Source organism: Globicephala melas, chromosome 10 (genome assembly GCF_963455315.2).
Source record: "Globicephala melas chromosome 10, mGloMel1.2, whole genome shotgun sequence".
In the NCBI taxonomy this organism is placed as follows: Eukaryota; Metazoa; Chordata; class Mammalia; order Artiodactyla; family Delphinidae; genus Globicephala; species Globicephala melas.
Window position 1 is genome coordinate 10,646,013 of NC_083323.1, and position 20,450 is coordinate 10,666,462.

Consider the following 20,450-nt stretch of genomic DNA (forward strand, 5'->3'; position numbering starts at 1 on the left):
GGGGGACTGAGCTTTGCTGATATCTTTCTATACCCCTTTGCGCCCTGCATCCTGCTCAGGCTGTTTCATGCTTCTGTGCCTTTGCTCAAACTAGAACTCCTGTCCAAAAGGCCATTTCTCCCCTTGAACTCCTGGAGAACTCCTATTCATCCTTCAAAACCCCACTCAGACCTCAGGACCTCAGGGAAGCCAGCCTGGACATGCTGAGTTCCCCCATCCCTGCCCTCAGATGAGGCACTGATGCCTTAGCACCCTGTGCCATTATTTCCTGCCTTCTCTCCCAAGGATCATGCCCTGAGGCAGCTCTGCCTGACAAGCACCCAGCAGAGGGCCTGGCACAGAGTTGGAACTCAGTGAGGGTTCATGAGGGGATCTGGGCTCCCAGGGTCTGGGTGCTTGGGAGAGACCTGAGGGGGCAGAGAGGCCGAGGAGCCTCAGAAGGCAGATTTGTGTCTGGCAGGGTCCCCTCCCACACTGGCACCTGTGGATTGGAAGACACCTGGGTTGCAGAGGCAGTAACGGGTGGCAAAGGTCTCCATCATGCGGTCGATCTTCTGGGCCTCGCCTGGCAGTCGAAAGCTCCACAGGAATTGTCTGGGGGAAGAACAGAACCATGGGCAGTGGAGGTGGGGGAGGCTCTAAGAGGGGGCTTAGGGGGTACCCCATCCCCCCACCCCATAAGCTGCTCTGTGTTTCCCAGGCGTAGTCTCTTTATCCTGTAAATGAGAGACTCTGCACCTGTCATCTAGGTTCATGGGGGGTGGGGGGGTGTCAGTGGAATTTGTTATTCTGAGCACCAAGACTGCAGGAGGGATCCAAGAAATGCTTTTTCTTCTAGAATACAGGAGCTGAGCGGGCACACCCCCCTGCCCATCTGAGACCCAGCACCATTTGCGGCCCAGTCCACCTTAGCCCTGTGGATTCCCGGGTCTGAGGCCCCTCCCCGCCAGGCCACTGGGCCCTGGGATTTGACTGTGGGACCCTGGGGGAGTGTCTTCCCTTGGCTGGGAAGTAAATGATTTCCACAGCTTCCAACTAAGTTCCCCAAGGGCAAGGGCAGTGCCTGCTCCTCTCACATCTCCTGGTGAGCTGGGACAGCCAGTAACTGCTCAGTAAAGGCTAGCTGAATGAGTGAAAGAATGAACAGGTGAATAAATGAACAAATGAATGTTGGAGACTCCCAACCTACCTCTCTCCTTTAAAAAGCATGGGGGTTAAAGGGAAGGCCACATTGCTTAGATGGTGATGGCTTCTTCCTTCTCTGCCTAGCAAACTCCTAATCATCCATCAAAGCCCAGAACAAATGCCCCTACTCAGGAGCTGATTTTCCAGGCATCATCTGCAGCAGCAAGACTTACTAAGCACTGACGGTGGACCAATTCTAAGCATTTTCTCATTTAGTCCTCACCACCCTATGAGGTTGGTACTGTTAGTATCCACATTTTACAGATGAAGAAACTGAGGCACGGAGAGGTTTTTTTTTTTTTTTTCTTTGCGGTACGCGTGCCTCTCACTGTTGTGGCCTCTCCCATTGCGGAGCACAGGCTCCGGTCACGCAGGCTCAGCGGCCATGGCTCACGGGCCCAACCGCTCCGCGGCATGTGGGATCTTCCTGGACCGGGGCACGAACCTGTGTCCCCTGCATCGGCAGGCGGACTCTCAACCACTGCGCCACCAGGGAAGCCCTGGAGAGTTTTTTTGTGTGTGTGTGCGTGTGTGTGTGTGTGTGTGTGACTTTCCCAAGGGGTGAGTAGCAGAGATAGGATATGAACTGAGCAGTCTGGCTCCAGAGCTTGTGCTCCTAACGCATATACTGTAATGCCTCCCATTGTTGTAAAAATGAGTAGCAACAATAATATCCTAATTAGAAAACAATAAGTAATAATAAATGCAGTACACACTAAGCTGCATTAATAAAATAAGTAAAACAAGCACTAATCCAAAGAGCAGTGGGATGGGAATGGCATCATAATAGTAATAATGATTATGATTTAATATTATTATAATAATGATGTAATATAATAATAGTAACGAGCCAGGTACTGATCCAGGCAGTCCACACCTATTATCTCATCTAACCTCAGCTCTATGGGGGGGATAATGTCATTAATTAAGTTTATTTATTTATTAAAAAATTTTTTGGGGCTGCACCACGCAGCTTGTAGGATTTTAGTTCCCGGGCCCTCAGCAATGAAAGCGCTGAGTCCTAACCACTGGACCGCCAGGGAGTTCCCTCATTTATTCATTCTTTCTCCTGATGCTTTGTTTGTGCTGTTAGCCATGTGGGTGGTGATGCCCCAACCCTTCCTGCCGTGCCACCCTCGGGGGTCAGGCCCCTGCCCCCTGCACCACTCACCTGAGGGCCTGGACAAGGTTGAGGTTGGCGAACTCGTGGCAATCTACGAAGGCCTGGAGGACCTGCAGGTTGATGGGGTCCCTGGCGAGGAGGCAGAAGGGAGGGCGGGACACACTCGGGCATTTGCTGACACCCACCTCCGGGGGGGCGGTTGAGGTGGGGGAGGCCAAGGAGGGGAGAGATGTCCTCCTTCTGAATCCAGCCACCATCTGGTCTGTTCCCATCTGTCTGAGCCCACATCACAGTCCCCCCCGCCCCCGTGTGCACGTCCATGTCTTCCCACACACAGCAGACGCCCCACCCCGCGACGGCTCACCAACACTGTCCTCACCCAATAGGGGAGCTCTGGTTTCAGAGCGGCCTGCCCTGAGTCAAATCCTTCCTCTGTCACTTCCTTCATGGGTGACCCCACACAAGCCACTTGACCTCCCCAAGCCCCAGTGTCCACATCTGTAAAATCAGAGAAAATGCCCACCCCCTTTTCCTCCCCCTTCCCTGATCTGAAATGAGAAAGCGTTGCCCTTCTTGCCACCTGGGTTCCCTGCTTGCTTAGAAGGAGAGTGTCCTCTGGGGAGCCTGGGGGAAGGGTCCCTGGCTTGTTGGCCCAGCTCCACGCCTGTCCCCTATAGTCTATCTGCCACCCAGCAGCCAGGAGGGTCCCCTCAGACCACTCCTCTGCCCAGAACCCTCTCAGGGATCCCCACCTTGTCACCTGCTACTTTCTCCCTTCCTCTCTTCCAGTCTCACTAGCCTGCTGTTCTTTAAGCAGCTTCTGCCCCAGGGCCTTTGCACACACTGTTCCCTCTGCCTGAAATGCTCTTTCCCCAGAGCTGCACTGCTCACCTCCTTTAAATTTCAGTCAAAGTTCACCTTCTCTGTGAGACCCTTTGTGTCCACAACTATTTAAAGTCCACAGCCTTTGAAGCATGGTTCCCAGAACTTTCTCATCTCCCTTCCCTGCTTTACTTGTATTCCAAAGAACTTATAATTTTCTAACGTATTTTACATATTTTGGGATCTGCCTTCCCCATTAGAATGTACCTCCTTGAGGGTAGGAGCTTTGTGATTTTGTGTTGTCTTTGTTTTTGACCGTGCCGCGTGACTTGTGGGCTCTTAGTTCCCTGACCAGGGTTGAACCCAGGCCCATGGAAGTGAAAGTGCCGAGTCCTAACCACTGGACATCCAGTGGTTTGTTTCTTTTTAACTGAAGTATAGTTGATTTACAACTGTGTTATTTTCAGGTGCACAGCAAAGTGATTTGGTTATACATATGTATGTATATATCTGTATTCTTTTTTTCAATTCTTTTCCATTATAGTTTATTACAGATATTCAATATAGTTCCCTGTACTACACAGTAAATCCTCGTTGTTTATCTATTATATATGGTAGTGTGCATCTGTTAATCCCATACTCCCAATTTAATCCCCCTGCCCGCCCCCCCGACCAGGAGTTTTGTCTATCTTGTTCACTGGTGTACATCCAGGGCTTGGAACACTGTCTGGTACACGGTAGATACTAAAAATATCTACTTGTTTTCTAAATGAGTGAAGGAAGGAATGAAGGCCGGCAGGCAGCCCTTGGTTCAGGGTCTGGAGGGACGTGATCAGTTAGGCCGCTGAACCCCAGGAGTTATGACTTTCCTAACATGACTCATTCCCTTACTTACCTGCACACACAATCCCTTCACCCACACTGGTGCACACCAGCACACCCTCATCCTCTACCTCCCTAAGGCCCCGCCCTCCTTACCTCTCCCCCAAGTAGGTGCCGATGGCCGTCTTGTTGAGGCCCTCGCCCTTGTACAAGAACTGGGCGATATCTTGGACATCCGGGGTCAGCAGCTTGTGCTCAGTGAGGTACTGGATGCCCTGGAGGTGGTACACAGAGCCCGTGAGTAGCCCCGCCCAGCAGCTGGCCTGGGAGGAGGGAGGGAGAGAGCCTCTGTGGCCAGAGCCCTGGGCCTGGCATTCTAGCATTGGCACAGCTTGTTCTGGGAAGTCGTGTTCCCTCCTTAATAGAAGTTGCCTGTGTAAGGTGGTGAGTTCCCCATCAGCAGAGATGTGCAAAGAGAGATGGGGTTCCTGCCGTGAACCAGGTTCATGCCAGGTGCTCCCCAGGGTGCCCTTCAGTCTGACACTCTTTGAGGATATGCTTCGATGATTCTATGAATTTATAATTTTAAGATTGAATGATTCAGCCCTTCCTTTTGTCCCCCTTAAAATTCATATTATTTAAACATAGTGTTTCATTTTTTCTTACAAGTAATCTATGTCCATTGTATAAAAGTTAGAAAAAAACTGCTCAGTCAAAAGGAGAGGAAATTGCTCAGTCCTACCACTCGGAGGTAGACAGTTTCCCTGGTGGTCCTTTCCTCCCTTTTCTGTGTGAAAATGGGAGTGTGCCTCGCCGATTTTCTGATCTGACAATATCTCAGACATCTCTCCCCACGACCCAGGGAATGGAAGTCTGTCATCTAATTTTAGGAGTTTGAGGGGTTGCTGTCTGGTTTTCCGTGATGATGCCTTCGAGTCCCTATTCCTTTTGGAGAAGAGGCTGCTGGGAGAGGGGGGACAGGTTGTGGAGGGCTCTGAGTGACGGGCAGATGGCCCAGGGGATCCCTCAGGGGCCCCTCCCTGAGGGGCGCTCAGGCAGGATCAGGTAGGAAGTGAGTTAGCGCGCGCGCGCGCGTGTGTGTGTGTGTGTTTGTGTGTGTGTGTGTGGTCTGTGTGGTCTGTGTGGATGGGGGCAGGGGTTGATTGCTGTGCCACTGGGACACGGGAGGCCTGTGATGGGGAAGAGGCAACCTTCTAAGCGAGAGCAGTAAATTTCCAGGGACCCCGTGTCTTCCCTGACCCCACCTCTGTGTGTCAACTTCTGGCTTCCTCCTGTCCCGGCTCCTACAGGAAAGGAGCCCAGGGCCACCTGGCTGGGCGAGGGGTGGGGACTGGGGGTGCTCTGAGACCAGTGGGGGTGGGGTTAGAGCGTAGCTGAGCCCTGAGCACTCAGGGCTCCACGCCAGCATCTCAGGACTGGCTCCCCAGCCGAGGGGCTGGAAGACACTTCTGGAGACTGAGTCCCAGAGTTTAAGGGCCCCACTGTCCAAAGTCCAACTCACAGAGCGGGGCACAGACATCACAGACCCCATCGCATCCTCCTGGCTCCCACCTCATGCCCCGGAGCTACTATGCTGTGGGGTGGCGGAGCCCCCAGCCATAACAGGCGTGGGGCAGGATAAGATGCTGAGCCCGGCGGGGCTTCAGTTTCCTCATCTGTAAAGTGGGTAATTGTGTCAGTTGAGGGGGAACAAGAGGACATCGTGGAGGGCCCCAGCATGCAGCTCTCCCGGCCCCCTGACTCGGCCCCCGCACTGCCTACCTTCACGGGATCCATGTTGAATTTCTTGCGCCCGATGCCCAGCTCCTTCTCTTTCTGGGCCATGCGGCTGTAGACAGGAAGACATCAGCCTGGACGCCCCCGGACCCCAGGACACCCCTCCAGTCCCCGAGGACGCTTCCCTCAGCTAGAGCCAGTATTCCCTAAGGGCCTCCAAGTGGGGCTGGAATCACCGGGGAGAACGTGAGAAATGCAGGGCTTGGGCCCCTTCCGGAGCTGCAAGACTGTATCTCCAATGGGCCCAGCTCTGGAGCTGTGGCCTCAGGGGCCAGAGATGCTCCTGGGGGGATGTAGAGGGGCCCCGTGCTTAGAGGGGAGCAAGATAACAGGGAGGTTGTGGGTAACAGCACAGGCTTTGGAGCCAGGCTTCTGGTGCAAATCCCACTCATCTCTCTGGGACTCAGTTTCCTCATCTGTAGCATGCGGTGACTATCACCTGCCCCCCAAGCATTGTTGAAAGGTTAAAGCATTGAAAATAGCTAGCGTTAGGTGCCGTGTAAATGTTATGTTGTTGTCATTTTTGGGGCTGGAGACACGGGGGCGGTGCACGTGTGTATGTGGGCGTGAGTGCGTGCACGTGTCCGGGCTAGGAAGGTGGAGATCAGAGGCATCAGAGAACTGAAGGCTGGCAGGGGCAGGGTGGGGATCTCCTGGGACACCGTATGGAGGAGTCAGTGCCCTGGGGCCCTAGGGGATTATGTAGGGCCCAACCTTCTCATTGTACAAGTGGGGAAACTGAGGCCCAGTTAGGGGAGGACCGACCGCAGGTCACAGAGCCAGGGGCAGTCTTCCTATAGAAGGGGTGGGGTGATGACACCTTACGGGTGGAGTGAGGTGGACCAGCCTCGGCCTTGCCACAGGCCAGGCTCCTGTCCCTCTAAGGCCCCTGGCTTCCTTATCCTCATACTTGGGGCTGAAATTCCCCTCTCCCTGGCCCAACCCAGGATGCTCCTGGCCAGCGATTGGTCAGGGGCTGGGTCAGGGTGGGTTGGGAGAGACTTTGGGTGGAGGAGGTGGGAGATCGGGGCTGCTGCTGAAGAGAGGGGTTGCTGGAAGCAAGGACCAGACCAGACCACGGGATGGAGTGTCAGGGCCGCCCTCTTCCTATTTCACCCCCCTATGCCTCCCCTCTGGGGGTCCAACCCCTGATTTCACCAGGGCCCGGGCTCATTCACTCTCACTCATGGCATGTGACGTCCTCAGGAAGCCACTGTGGCAGCTTCCCAGGGTCCTCTGCCGGGCCCCTCACCTCTCCTCTGCTGTCTCGAAGCAGTCGATTTGAGCAAACACATCTTCGATCTCGTCCTTCAGCTTCTGTGGGGTGGCGGGCGGGGGGAGGGTGGGGAGGTAGAGTCAGGGGGCGGAGCCTGGGACAGAAAGGGCTGCACGACCCCCCCCTCCCCCCAAACACAGCCATTCCCACTTCCAGGCGTGATTCCCAAACCTCTGTCCTGAGCTGCCACTAAGAGACCCTCCCCCTGGTGGATCCCTTTCCCGAATATCTCACATCCTCAAAATCCCAAGTCAAACTTCTTGCCTCTGTTTATCCCTAGTTCTCCCGGGGCTCCTCTCGTGGCGTGAGGGAGCCCCCAGTCCCTAGCCTTTCCCCCACTCTATTTCTGGTCTTCCCATCTCTCACCTCTGCAGCTGAAAAGTGTCCTAGCCTTGAGCCAAAGCTTCCCGGCAAGCCCTCCTCCGCCCGGCTGCCATCTTTCTGAAGCACCGCTTGGTGCCGGCCCTTTTTCCACTCAAACTCCATCCATGGCTCCTTACTGCCTGGCCAGGCAGGAGGTACCCACTCTCACCCAATGATCGGGCCCCAACTCCGCTCTGGTTTCCCTCCCTCCATCCATTTACCCTGTCCCGCTCCCTGGACTCTGTGGCCACTACGAGCCAGGAGCTATGGGTCAACAGGGTACAAGACGGCACAGGACCTCTTCTCAGGGACTTTGCAATTCCAGTGAAATTTACAGAAGAGGACACGGAGGCCCAGAGAGGTGAAGGGACATGTCCAGCATCTTACTCCAAGCCTCTGCTTTCCCTGACACCCCCCAGGCTTCTTCCATCTTGACCTGGCGGGAGGTGCCCAGTGGCAGAGGAGACTCCCTAACTCAGTGGCAGCAGCAAGAGCCCCCAAAGGCACCCCTGCCTTCCCTCACCTCCCTGAAGATCTCTGGGATGGGAGTGGTCCTAACAGGGCTTTGTCCTGCGGCCCAGGAGCAGCATGGGGCCTGGAGCCTCGTTCTGAGCCCAGTCAGCTCCTGTCCATGTGAACTTGGCCAAGTCACTGAGTGGCTTCCCCACAAATAAAATGAAGGTTCACTCGTAAGTATTAACTGAGTACCTACTATGCTCTGACTATTGGACTCGGGATATAGTGGTGGGAAACAGACCCAGGCTCTCCTTACATGGAGCTCACCCCACTGGACTTTGGATCATGGGACAAATGAAAGGACCATGCAGAAGATGATCAGAGTAATGGTCTAGAAAGAGCCTGGCACATGGTAAGTACTTGCTGAGGGAGTTATCTTGTGCCTTCGTCTTTCTCTGGAATCTTAGGTGTACACGTGTTGGGATGGGAAGTGGGGTCCCACCAACTACAGCCAGAGTGGACAGGGCGACCCCTAGGAGGCGAGGCATTTGGGCTGAGAATGAACCAGGAGAAGAAGGAGCCATGAGGAGGGATTAGGAGAGTGTCAGGCAGAGGGGACTGTGAGTGCAAAGGTCCGGGGGCAGGACCGAGCATGGTGGCACATTCCAGGAGCAGAAGCAGGGCCTGTTTCAGAAGGTTGCTGAGAATCAGATGAGCTAATGTCTGAGAAACTGGTGAACTGACAAGTGCTGGGCAGATAATGGTGTTATCTTGACCAAATGGTCTACATTTTCGGGGGGATGAATCTGAGGTCCGGGTTGGAGATGAGGCCAGACTGAGGCCATACAGGTGGGGCTCTGCTCATAGTAGGTGCTGAACTGATGGTTCCCTTTCTCTCCCCTGCTCTCCTGGCTCTCTCTGAGCCCAGCAGCTGAACCCAGGAGTGGGGACTCCCCTGGGAATTCTGTTCTCCCCACTCCTGGGGGCTGGGGCTGAGGCTACCTGTGGGCTGGAATCTGGCCCCGCTCTTGGCCCAGGCTGGGTCAGGAGGTGTGCGAACATGTATGACTGCTTGCTTGTGGGTATGTGTGGTTTGAGGGTGTGTCAGCACGAACATGTGGGTGGACAAGAGCCTGTGTGTTTGTGAGCGTGAGTGTGAGCACACCTGGATGTCCTCCAGAAGCTGCTTCCGATGCCATTTGATCCGCTGCAGTTCCTCGGCCTCCCCGCTGCTCAGCTCCCCTGGGTCTGGAGAGAGAAGAACTGGTGGTCCCTGGCTCATTCCCCGCCCTCCCCTCCATCACTCGGCTCCAGCCACCCCAGCTAGCTCTCACTTCCCCAGGGCCCTCTTCCTTCTAGAAACCCATGACTTGCTTGCCCTCTTCATCCAGGCCTTGGCTCAGATGTCACCTCCTCCAAGAAGCCTTCCCTGACTGCCCTGTCTAAAGCAGTCCCTCCCCACACTCCCCTCCTACCAGCTTTATGTCTCTTCTGCCCCTCTGGGTACAGACCCCCTAAGCCATCTTGTTTACTTGCATCTTTTGTGTTCTACTCATTCCACTCAGCCCCATGAGAATAGGCACTTCAACAATTTTGCTCACTGCTGTATCCTCAGCCCCTAGAAAGAGCCTGACACAGAGCAGGAGCTCAGTGCAACACTTGCTGAAGGCATTCATCCTCTGCTGCAACTCTACTTCTTCACTGGATCACGCATCTGTCATTTATTCATTTGTTTGTATGACCGGGAAGTGGTGATCATTTTGCCTCACATCCCATTGGCCAGATGTAGCCACACGGTTACAGCTACCTTCAAGGGAGGCTGGGTAATGAGCCTTTAATAGGGTGGGCCTGATATCCTTACTACGTAAGATGGGGAAACTGAATTTGGGGGGACATTTCACAGTGCCTGCCCCAGACACTCAGGCTCAGAGAAGTGAGGTGACCTGGCCAGGGTCACAAAGACACAAGTTGTTGAGCCAGGTTGGGACTTGGGTTGGGATGAGGACAAAGTCTGAGTTCTTTCCCCGTCACCTGGAAATGAATTAAAGGAGACACAGGTGTGCCAATGTTCTGGCAATGTGCTATGACCATTCCCCCACCTGGGTCAGCTGACCTACCTCTACCCCCACCCCCCTTCCTGTCCCATCCATAACACTCTCCTGGTCAAAATCTCCATGGATTCCTTATTCCATAGGGGGAAAAGTCCTCATCCAGCCAGGCTTATTCCCCACCATTCTCAACAAGAGCCTGCCAGTCCAGCCTGCCTGCTCCTCACTGCCCCCAAAATGGTCTAACTCTCAGTCTTACTTCTCCACCTTTGCCTCTACAGCTCCTCCACCCTGTGATGCCTTTTCCTGTCTGCCCATCCACATCCTCTCGACTCTCAAGTCCTAGCTTTGGGAAGCGCCTGGCCACATTTCTTAAAGGTTTTGCAAGGACAGATATGATCTCTTCCAAATAAAAGCAGAGAATATCAAGAGGTCCCTTTCCCTACTTCCCCTCCTGTTGACTGAGCAGTCATCTTGGACTTTGAGATGTTAGCTGGGTATTGAGGTGGCAGAGCACCAAGCTAGAAGGAGGCTGGGCCCTGGGCAGCCATGTGGAGAAGAGTCATCACGTTCACCTCCACCAGCTACCCACTTGGACTTTTCAATGAGAGAGAAATAAGTTTTGAGAATGTCTCAGTCACTGCTATTCTGTGTCTTTTTGTTACATCCGCTACACCTGAAACTCAACTTATCCAGTGTCCTTGTCTCTGAAGCATGAACCATAACCTAGACGGCGGTGGTCAGGATTAAAAAAATCTGAATTTTGTCAAACACTCAGTGAGGATCTGACATACGGGAAGGGTACAACACACGTATAATGGGAGCCATGTTGTGTCACCCAGTTCTCCCCCTCAGGACCAAGGCACCCACTCCCTCAGCTGCTGTGTGTGTGTGTGTGTGTGTGTGTGTGTGTGTGTGTGTGTAGCCTCCTGATGACTCACAGCTGAGTCCCTCCTCAGGAACTTACCTCAGCCCAAATGGAGCTGCCTTGCCCAAGGATACGCCCCTCCCAAAGGGCAGTCACTACATGAAAAGCCAAGAGCCCTTGCCTGGTTTGTGGACCTGAGCAGGTTTTAGATTCCAGGCCCTACTGACTGAAGGAGAGGCCAGGCCCGCAGAAGGAAGGCTCCTGCAACACTGTGGCAAGTGTAAATGGTAATGATTCCCCTGTCAAGCAGCCAAGATGGGTCTGACCCACCAAGTCATAAAGTCAAGTGAGCCCAACAGCAACCCTTTGTAAGCGGTTCACCCAGGAACAGGTGTGAGCAGAGACAGAAGGCTCCAGGAAGCCCCAGGGACAGGTGACCCAGACCCTCATGTCATCCACTTGTTGTCATTCTGTTGTACCAGGTCCCTCAGCTCATACTATGTCTTTATGGATGGGTCCCTTGTGACCTCATGACAAAGGAGAAAAATGCCTGAACTCGGTTCCAGGATGGGTGACTCAGTGTTTGTGTACAAGTAAAACTGGACAGCTATTGAACTACAGACCTGCTCAAGGTGTTCAAGAGAGAGTGGTGAGAAGTCCTCCCAGTGAGCAGAGCTTTGGGTAGGGTACCTGGTCTATTTCATGTGGAAAGAGAAGCGGCATGAGGTAAGAATATACATGCATTCATGGGCAGTAGAAGATGCCTTGACTTCTCGGTCAGAAGGAAGGAAAGAAGGAAGTTTGGGAACAGAGAGGTTCCGGGGAAGAGTCAAGTGGGTGGCCCTATGGGAGTGGGCACAGGGTATGAAGATTTTTGTAAAACACCCTAATGTTCCCCAGGAAGCAGCCACCACAGGAGAGGCACTAAGTCACCAGGCGCATAGAATGACTCAGCCAGTTGACATCAGCGAGTCTCTGACTGGCTAGCCCAGTGCTGGTACAACGGTACACGAATGAATGTGGCCTCTGTGGAGGCTCTGCGTGGACCCACTCACCCAGGCTCTCCAAGCTACCACCACTGCTGAATGTCAGACCTGCCAGCAACAGAGACCCATTTTTTTCTTGAGAAGACCAAACAGCAACTTGGTGGCAAACCGATTACATTGGATCCCTTGGTCTGGATATGGTGGCCTTTCCTGCCCACAGAGTCTTGGCCAGCACCACTGTCCAAGGGCTTGATCTGCTGACCCAGAACACTGCAACACATCAGACTAAAGGATGACCCTCTTTACAGGAAAGGAGGTGTGGGAGGAGCATGTGGCCATGGGATGCAATGGTCCTCTTACACATTTCACCACCAGAGGATGCTGGCCTGATGGAACGATGGAGCAGTTATGGAGGTGCTGCTGACGTGTCAGCTTGGAGATGATGTCCTGCTTGGATGCGTCCTCCTCCTCCAAGATGAACTCTACACCCTAAATCAATGACCATTAGATGGTGCTCTTTCCCCAAGAGGTAATCTCCTGGGATTCAGGAACAAGGAAGGAATAGGAGCGCTACCATCCTTCTAGTGACCCACTTGGGAGTTTTCCTTTCTGTCCTTGTAACTATGAGGTCTAGAGATCCTGGTTTCCTGGGGGGTGAGGGGAGGTGGTACCTACACCAGGGGACAAAGCAAGAGTCTCATCAACCTCTAAATTCAAACACACCTATGCCAGCAGCTCCATGTAAATCATGTCATTTAATCTTCACAACTCTTTCAAGTGGATCTTTCCCAGTTTAAGACACTGAGGTCAGAGAGACGAAGTGACTTGCCCTGGGTCACATAGCCAAGAAGGGGCAGTGCTGGGATCAAAACATTAGTTTGCCAACACCTAAGCCTCCATCCCAGGAGAGGTGGGTTCTGCATGCCTTTGGGGACATGCAGGGACAGAAGGAGTGAGGGGCCACCCTCACGGAGACAGGAGCAGGGCCAGAGCAAGGGAGGCAGCGTTAGAGGCTGGGGCCCAGAACTCCTCTGTCAGGAGTGAAGGGAGGCTGAGTTCCATGGTGGAAGAACCCAATCACCTCTAGTTGACTTTGGGGTGAAAGATCAGACTTTTGTGTTTTGTTTGCTTTTCGTTGTTTTCCTGTTGGCTGGGGCTTGTGTCCTGAAGGCCTGTTTCTGGCCCAGGGCACACCTGCTGCTGGAGGCCACATGGACTCCAGACAGGGTGCTTGTTGGAGAGAAGCTGGGTGGGAATTCCGTGTTTCTATTGATAATCCCCAATGTGGATCCCGTGGCTGGGTCCCAGGCTGACTTCTCCTCTCTCCCCGTGGGGTCTCATGAATCCCCCTCTCCCCTCCTGGGCCAAGGAATCACACACATACCCTCAGCTCCAACCCCTTCCCCGAGCTTCAGACCCCTCCATCCCCCTGTGTCCTGACCAACGCTCATTTGTCACTGTGACTGAAACGGAACTCCTAGAATTTCCCATCGACCTGGCCTTCTTCCTGAGTTCTCAAGCTCTGGGAATGGCCCCCCAGATACCCCAGCCAGAACCCCAGGAGGCACCTTGACACGCACCCCCTCTCTCATCCTTGTGTCCATCACCAAGCCCTGTCCACCTTCTTTCTGTTTCCATGGCCTCCACCCTCCCCACAACCCTGGACTCCGCTGTCTGGATGACTGAGGGCCTCCCGAAGTCTCCCTGCCTCCACTCTGCCCCTCCCATGGCCTCCCATTGTCCTGGGGATAAAACCCCCAAATCTTACTGGGTCCATCAGACCTGCTGGTGCCCCACCCTCATCTCACATTGGGCCCGCCCCTGCCCCAGGCTGGAGGCCTCCTGGCTGCCCTTCACGTGTTCCAGTGAGCTCTCTCCCTCCACGGGCCTTCGCACATGCTGTTCCCCCTTGTCTGGAATGCCCTTCCTTCTCCTCTCTGCCTAGCGGCCCCTACTCATTGTCTCCATCTCCTCTCAGGGGCCCTCCTGTGCTCCGTCTGGGCACCCCCCCTCCGTCACCTCCTTCCCATCCCCGCAGCAGTTCTGGGATCTTGCTTCCTAAACAAGCCAAGCTGTTGGCTAAGGAAAGGCATTCTGGTTGAGCACCTTCTGTGCTTCAGGCCCTGGGGGCTCCAGGCTCTTGCCATCCACTATGTGGTTTGATCCTGACCACAGCTCTGGAGGAAGGTATTTCTAAATCTCATTCTATAGATGAGGCACCCAAAGCTCAGAGAGGTTAAGTGACCTGTCCAAGGGGACACAGCTGGAAGGTGACCGAGTTGTGATTTACACTCATCTGGGCCTCCAAGGCCACAACCCTCACATCGATCTTCAGAAGCCAGGTATCTCTGCGCAAATCATCAAAACCCCATCAAGACGCTAAGCTTGGATATTCTGACACAGAAATGTTGACCGTGGCTGAACACCAAGGAGAATGAAGACAAGATGCTGGGTGATGTCTACAGTCTGAGCCCCTTTCTCTTTTTGGGTAAGAAATAAAACAAGGCCAAGGGCTTCCCTGGTGGCGCAGTGGGTGGGAATCTGCCTGCCAATGCAGGGGACACGGGTTCGAGCCCTGGTCTGGGAGGATCCCACATGCCGCGGAGCAACTAGGCCCGTGAGCCACAACTACTGAGCCTGCGCGTCTGGAGCCTGTGCTCCGCAACAAGAGAGGCCATGATAGTGAGAGGCCCGCGCACCGCGATGAAGAGTGGACCCTGCTTGCCGCAACTAGAGAAAGCCCTCGCACAGAAACGAAGACCCAACACAGCCAAACAACAACAACAACAAACAAACAAACAAACCAAAAAAAAACAAGGCCAACATGGTAGAGCTGGGGAAGGTGCTTTTTCCTTTGTCCTGGGAGAGTGGGTTGGAGTGAGGGTAGAGAGGGGTTATTTGTCTTTTTCTTCATGCAGCTCTTCGTGGTTTGACAGGAGCATTCCTGAACCCTCTCAGTCCACTGTCCCCTTCTGTCAGGTCCTGACCCCAACAGGTGGCAGCTGGCCGAGTACATCTGAACCCTGAAACAGTGCTGACAGCCCCGAGCCTGTGGCACTCATCCCGTGGTGCATGGCGGGGGGTGTCTTCCAACCCTTCACCTATTTGTTTAAAAGTGGGGATTTCTCTCCATTTCAGAGCTGACGACACTGAGGTGCAGGGAGGGTGACAAGGACACAGCCTGAGGGGGGTCACTACTGACTCCAAGCCTAGTGATGATGGAGTTTCAGGCACTGGTGCAGCTCATGGGAGATGGATTTTAATGATAATAATAGTGACACTAATGATAAAAAACACAAAGATATTACAATGATGGTAACCACTGCCACCACCATGAGCTCTGTTTACTCCTCACCGCGCTGTGCTTCCCACACCTCGTGAAGGCCGCCCTTGGACACCGACCCATACGCCCCGTGGCTGGGCTGCCCTCCGCACCCCGTGCCCAGGCCAGCTGAGTGTGCCCAGGTGCCGTCCCGGCCATCTCCCCGGCTCCTCTCTACTTCCCCTTTGTCCTTCCTCTTTCCCATCATATTTTTAGAAATCTGCTCGCAGCCTGGCTTCCAGGACAGCTGGCCCCGCTTCCCCTTTCCAGGGCAGGAGGAGGGTGCGATCCTGGGGCCCTAAAGGCGGAGGCTTCTCAGAGTCTGGGTGCGAGGGGGTCTGAGATGGGGGGCGGCTAGCAGAGCTGCACCCCGCCCCAGCCCCAGAGGGCCTGCAGGCGCATCAGATCGTGTGGCTTCCTCCCCCAACCCATCTGCCTCTATTTTTAATCTGCAGTCTTGCTGCACCAGCCCCGCGGCTGTCTTTGGTCACATTGGGGCTTTGTTGCCTGGACCTCTCAGCTTTTCAGCAGACCTAGGGGGAGGGGACCTGCTTCTGGGTGTCAGACACCCACAGCTGGAGGAGGGCAGGTAGCCCCTTTGCCACCATCCTGTCCATTGTATGAGCAGGGAAACTGAAACCCACAGAAGGAAGAGGCCCATCATGACCACTGGCAGGTTGGTGCACAGCTGAGATCTGAGCCAGGTCGGGCTGACTCCAAATCCTTGTTCTTTCCCCACTTCCCCGGGGTGAGGCCAGGATGATGGTGTCCACTTAGAGGTGACAAATCGGAGCTCAGAGAGGGCAAGTCACCGGGCTGTGAAGGAGCTCCGAGTAAGACCCAGTCTGGGTAGCAGAGAAATGATCTTCCCTCCCTCCACTTCCTCCAGGAAGTCTTCCCAGATCTCCCTTGCCCCGGGTAGAGAGAGTCGCTCTCTCCCAGGCTGCAGGTCTGTGCCCATTTGCACATCTGCCCTGGGTCACTCTCCTATAGGGTTTTCTCCCCCTCCCCCCATTTCCGAGCCAGCAGCTCCCTCAGGACTGGGCTTGTGGCTGGGTCATTGCTGTCTCTAGCATTGCACAGCCCAGGACCTGCACACCACAGGACTACTTATTGAATGAATGAATGAATGAATGAGTAGATGAACTGATCAGTGCAGTCCTCACATCTCCCAAGAGACTGCCTGCAGTGACTCCATTCAATCCCTGTCGTCCCAGGACCAGCCTGAAGCAAAGCAGTGACTCACCTCTTGGCCTCCCTGGGAGGCCTCGCCCCTCCCCTCCCTGACAGCCCAGGCTCAGCTGGGGCTCTCGCTCTTCTCAGATCTTGTCCTTATTCTGCCACTAATTGGCCGCCCGACTTTGGGCAATTCCGTCCTCTCCTCCAGTTCACCTCTGTGAGCCTCAGTTTCCTCTTTGCATTATGGGTGCAACCACCCTAAGGACTTCTGTACACGAAGACCCCAAGAGTAACGGTGGAAAGACAGGCAGTGTGGGGGGGATTACTTCACTGTTTCTTGTCACCCTCGCATCTGCTGAGTGACCTTGAGCCAGGCACTGTTCCTTCTGGGTCTCTGCTTGCGTCCCTACTTGCCCCTAAGATGTGTTCACCGAGCCGTACAGTCTGCGAGCCACCTGCCCCCAAAAGCCGCCAGGAGAAGCTTGGGGTTCGGGGAGAGAGCAGTGGACAGGGAGCTTGGAGGTGGGGAGTCATCCTGCCTCAGCAAGACTGTCCCTCTCCTGGCCTCCTTTGTTCCAGCTGAAAATGGGGGCTGTTGAAATGGATCAGTGGTTCTCTGTGTTCCCCAGAACACTTGGGGCGAGGGGAGGCCCAGTGAGTGGGCTCAGACTGCTTTGTTTTAGGTTTTGTTTGAAGAAAGGGGTCTGTGGCTAACAGGGTTCACGTCATCTGGACCTGGGGAACTGGACAGCTCCTGGCAACCCTTGTCTTCTGGAGTTCCAGGCCATGTTGGAACATTCTGAGATGCAGGGCACAGAGACTTGGCCGCTCTCCTCTCGGCCTCACAGAAACACAGCACAACACAGTCCTGTCCTCTTCCTGTACCAACTGACAGCCTCCTCTCCTGCTTACCAGGTAGGGTCTCAGCCATGGTCCCCTGCTGGCCGCTCCACTGGCAAAAGTGGTGCCCTTAGCCTCCCCAAAGGCCATTGTCACCCACCAGAGGCCAAACGGGCTGCAGGGCCCTTGTTCCACCCAGACAGTTATCATTCTCACAGACATCATCATCTTCAACGCAAACAACCTTTCTCAGTCCCACCTCAGGGCCTTTGCACTGGCTGTTCCTTTGCCTGGAATATTCTTTCCCCAGAAACCCACACGGATCACTCCCTTCCCTCCTACAAGTCTCTGCTCAAACGGAGTCTCCTCCTGAGGACTTCCAGCCACCCATCTTCCTTATCTCACTTTACTGGTCTTCATTCTGCTTGTCACCACCTGACATAGTACATTCATATATTTACTGTCTGTCTCCCCCTCTACAGCGTAAGCTCACGAGGGCAGGGCCCATGCCTGCTTTGTTCGCGGGACTCCCAGCATATGCTACACAGCTTGGCGCCTAGCCTGAGCTCATAAATATCTGTTGCCTGCTTCTGCAAGTCCCGTCTGTGTTATATCTATTTACACACCGATTCCTGCGAGGCAGGCACCGTTATCCCCATTCTACAGAACAGGAAACTGACAGGTCGGCCCAGGTGCTTACCTGGGTGGCACAAGTCCATTCTGAAGCCCCCGGGAAAGGTGGCCTGTGCTCCTGTGGCCCACTGACCCAGCTGCTGCTCAGGCAGGGATGCGTCATCTCAGCTACAACAGGCCCCTTCCCGTTTGCCCCGCCCAGCACAGTGTGGGGAGGAAGTCCTGTCCTGCTGGGGTCTGGTGCGTAGTCTCTTGATGTCGCAGCACTTCCTAAAAACCAGCAGAGTTTTGGGTAGCGGGGACTCTGCATTTTGGGTGTGGGCAAGGGAGGGACAGAGGCAAAAGAGACAGAGAGGGATAAAAAGAGAAAGATGGTGACCCAGAGAAAAAAACACAAACACACAGATACACACACACACACACACACACACACACACACACACACCCAGAGGAAGATGATTACTGGAGGACAGAACCTCCCTGCATATAAGCTGAAGGATCATTCAACTTGGACTGTCCAAGCTGAGCCCAATCAGTTCCACCCCACAAGCTCTCCTTCATCAACTCTCCCTTGAGCAAAGAAAAATTAATTGAGTGCTAGGAAGGGCTTTGCTTCCCCTCAATGAAATGCCTGGCTTTTTCCTGCCTAGTGGTCAGTTGGGCATTATGTTCAGTTTCCCTTTTCCCCCAGGCTGCTAGGAAGCTCAGTCAAATCTGAAGCTCTTTTACAGCTGTTCTGTTGTAGCATACAGACTTTAAGGCCAGACTCAGCAGTGTGATTCAGCTCTGCCACTCAGGACCTGTGTGAAATTGGGTGAGTCACTTATCTGCCATGAGCCTCAGTTTGCTTAACTACGAAAGGGGAATAATAATCCTCACCTCAGGGTTATGGAAAAGATGGAGGGAGATAATGTGTGTAAGATGCTTGGCTATTCAATAAACACTATCTTCTTTACCCTTTCGGTTTAAATTTTCTTTGGGGGTTAAAATTCATAATTTTATTGCTTGTGCCTCTTTTTGGCAGGCTGATTCCATTCTTTATGGAAAAAGGTGCGGTGTAAAGAAAGATCTGTAAAGTAAATGCTCATTCCTTGTAACTTTGTGGCACATATCGGTTTATTCATCTGTTTCCCCACCAGTCTCGAGGCCCCATGAGGACAAGGTCACCTCTGTGTCCCATGTCTGGTAAATGCTGGGAACCTAGGGGGTGTTCAAGCGTGCAATGAATGAATGGATGAATGAATGAATGAATGAATGAAGGGCACACAGGGGAGATGGTGTGGTTGATGCAAAAGTTGGCTACAATTTCCACCACTTCCTGTCTCCACACCCCTTTGCACTGTGACGCTGCCACTCTTCCTATCAAGAGGTGGTCTCTATTTCTCTTCCCCTTGAATCTGGACTGGGCTGTTGTCTTTCTTTGACCACTAGAATGTGACAGAAGTAAATGTTACATGACTTTCCAGGCGAGGCCTTAAGAAAACTTGTGGCCCAGCTGCCCCGGGTGGCCTGCTGAGGATGGAGACACATGGAGAAGAGAAAACTGAGGCTCCTTTCGGGGACACGCTTGACCAAGTTGGAACTTGAGTGAGGAGCCGGCTGAGGGCCTGCAGCTGGGCCTAATCACTGCTGGTCTAGAGCTCTCAGGCTCTTCAAACCTGCCCCCACGCCAGCACCCACTGTCTGCCAGTTCTTGCCTAGCTCAAGGTTATTTCCTAGGAAACTTGCTGACATTATCTTCATGGTAAACTAGAATTTTCTCAACACATCAGGGCCTCAGGCACAAAAAAACCATTTCCTGGGTCACTTCAAAAAGAGAAATGGAGAGAAAGGTGTCATTCCCTGTGCAGAAGAGTGTTAACAGTGGGTCTGAGACCATTAGTCTTTAAAAGGACTGCTTGCACTATTTACAATAGTCAAGACAGGGAAGCAACCTAAGTGTCCATCGACAGATGAATGGATAAAGAAGATGTGATACACACACACACACACACACACACACGCACATGCACACACAATAGAATAGTACTCAGCCATAAAAAAGAAATGAAATAACACGGATGGATCTAGAGATTATCATACTAAGTGGAGTCAGACAAAGAAAGTATCATATGATATCACTTATAGGTGGAACCAAAAAAAAAGTGATGCAAATGAACTCGTATACAAAACAGAAGCAGACTCACCAACATAGAAAACAAACATAGGCTACCAAAGGGGAAAGTGTGGAGGGGGAGGGATAAATTAGGAGTTTGGGATTAGCAGATACATACTACTGTATGTAAAAGAGATAAACAACAAGGTCCTACAGTACAGCACAGGAACTATGTTCAATATCTTGTAATAACCTATAATGGAAAAGAATCTGAAATCTGAAAAAGTATATAGCTATATCTATATCTGAATCACTTTGCTGTACACCAGAAGGTAACACACACTGTGAAACAATAATATGTCAATTAAAAAAAACCCCATATACACATATATATAAAAGGCCAACTTGCATTTTGGTCCCCGGCTGGCATCTGGGAACTTGGATTTCAGGAGGGTTCCTGCTGTTCCCTGGTAAGAGTGACCCAAACTGTTTGTGCGAACAGTGTGGTTTGTACTGAACACCCGTTTCCTCCCGGGACTCCGGGATTTGGGTATGTGCTAGGCAGAGGGTGCCTACGCGAGCAGCTCCCAGTGAAAACCCGGGGAGCGGAATCTCTACTGAGCTTCCCTGGTTGA

General features: G+C 53.3%; 1 protein-coding gene across 4 annotated transcripts in view; it reads right to left on the reverse strand.

Annotated features, from left to right (window-relative positions):
* Positions 1-17,900, reverse strand: part of CYTH4 (cytohesin 4) — a 30,803-nt gene extending 12,903 nt beyond the window's left edge. Inside the window, exons 1-7 of one of the 4 annotated variants that reach the window (XM_030856057.3) lie at positions 17,788-17,821; positions 9,010-9,092; positions 7,002-7,066; positions 5,735-5,801; positions 4,109-4,227; positions 2,357-2,437; positions 482-594 (exon numbers count right to left, since the gene is read on the reverse strand). In XM_030856057.3, the coding sequence (XP_030711917.1) occupies positions 482-594; positions 2,357-2,437; positions 4,109-4,227; positions 5,735-5,801; positions 7,002-7,066; positions 9,010-9,092; positions 17,788-17,806 (547 nt within the window). In that variant the 5' untranslated portion in view covers positions 17,807-17,821. Of the gene's footprint in view, positions 1-481; positions 595-2,356; positions 2,438-4,108; positions 4,228-5,734; positions 5,802-7,001; positions 7,067-9,009; positions 9,108-17,787 lie in introns of all 4 variants that reach the window. The other 3 variants (XM_060306525.2, XM_070046475.1, XM_070046476.1) reach the window with 3 other exon arrangements.
* Between the last annotated feature and the right edge of the window lie 2,550 nt (positions 17,901-20,450).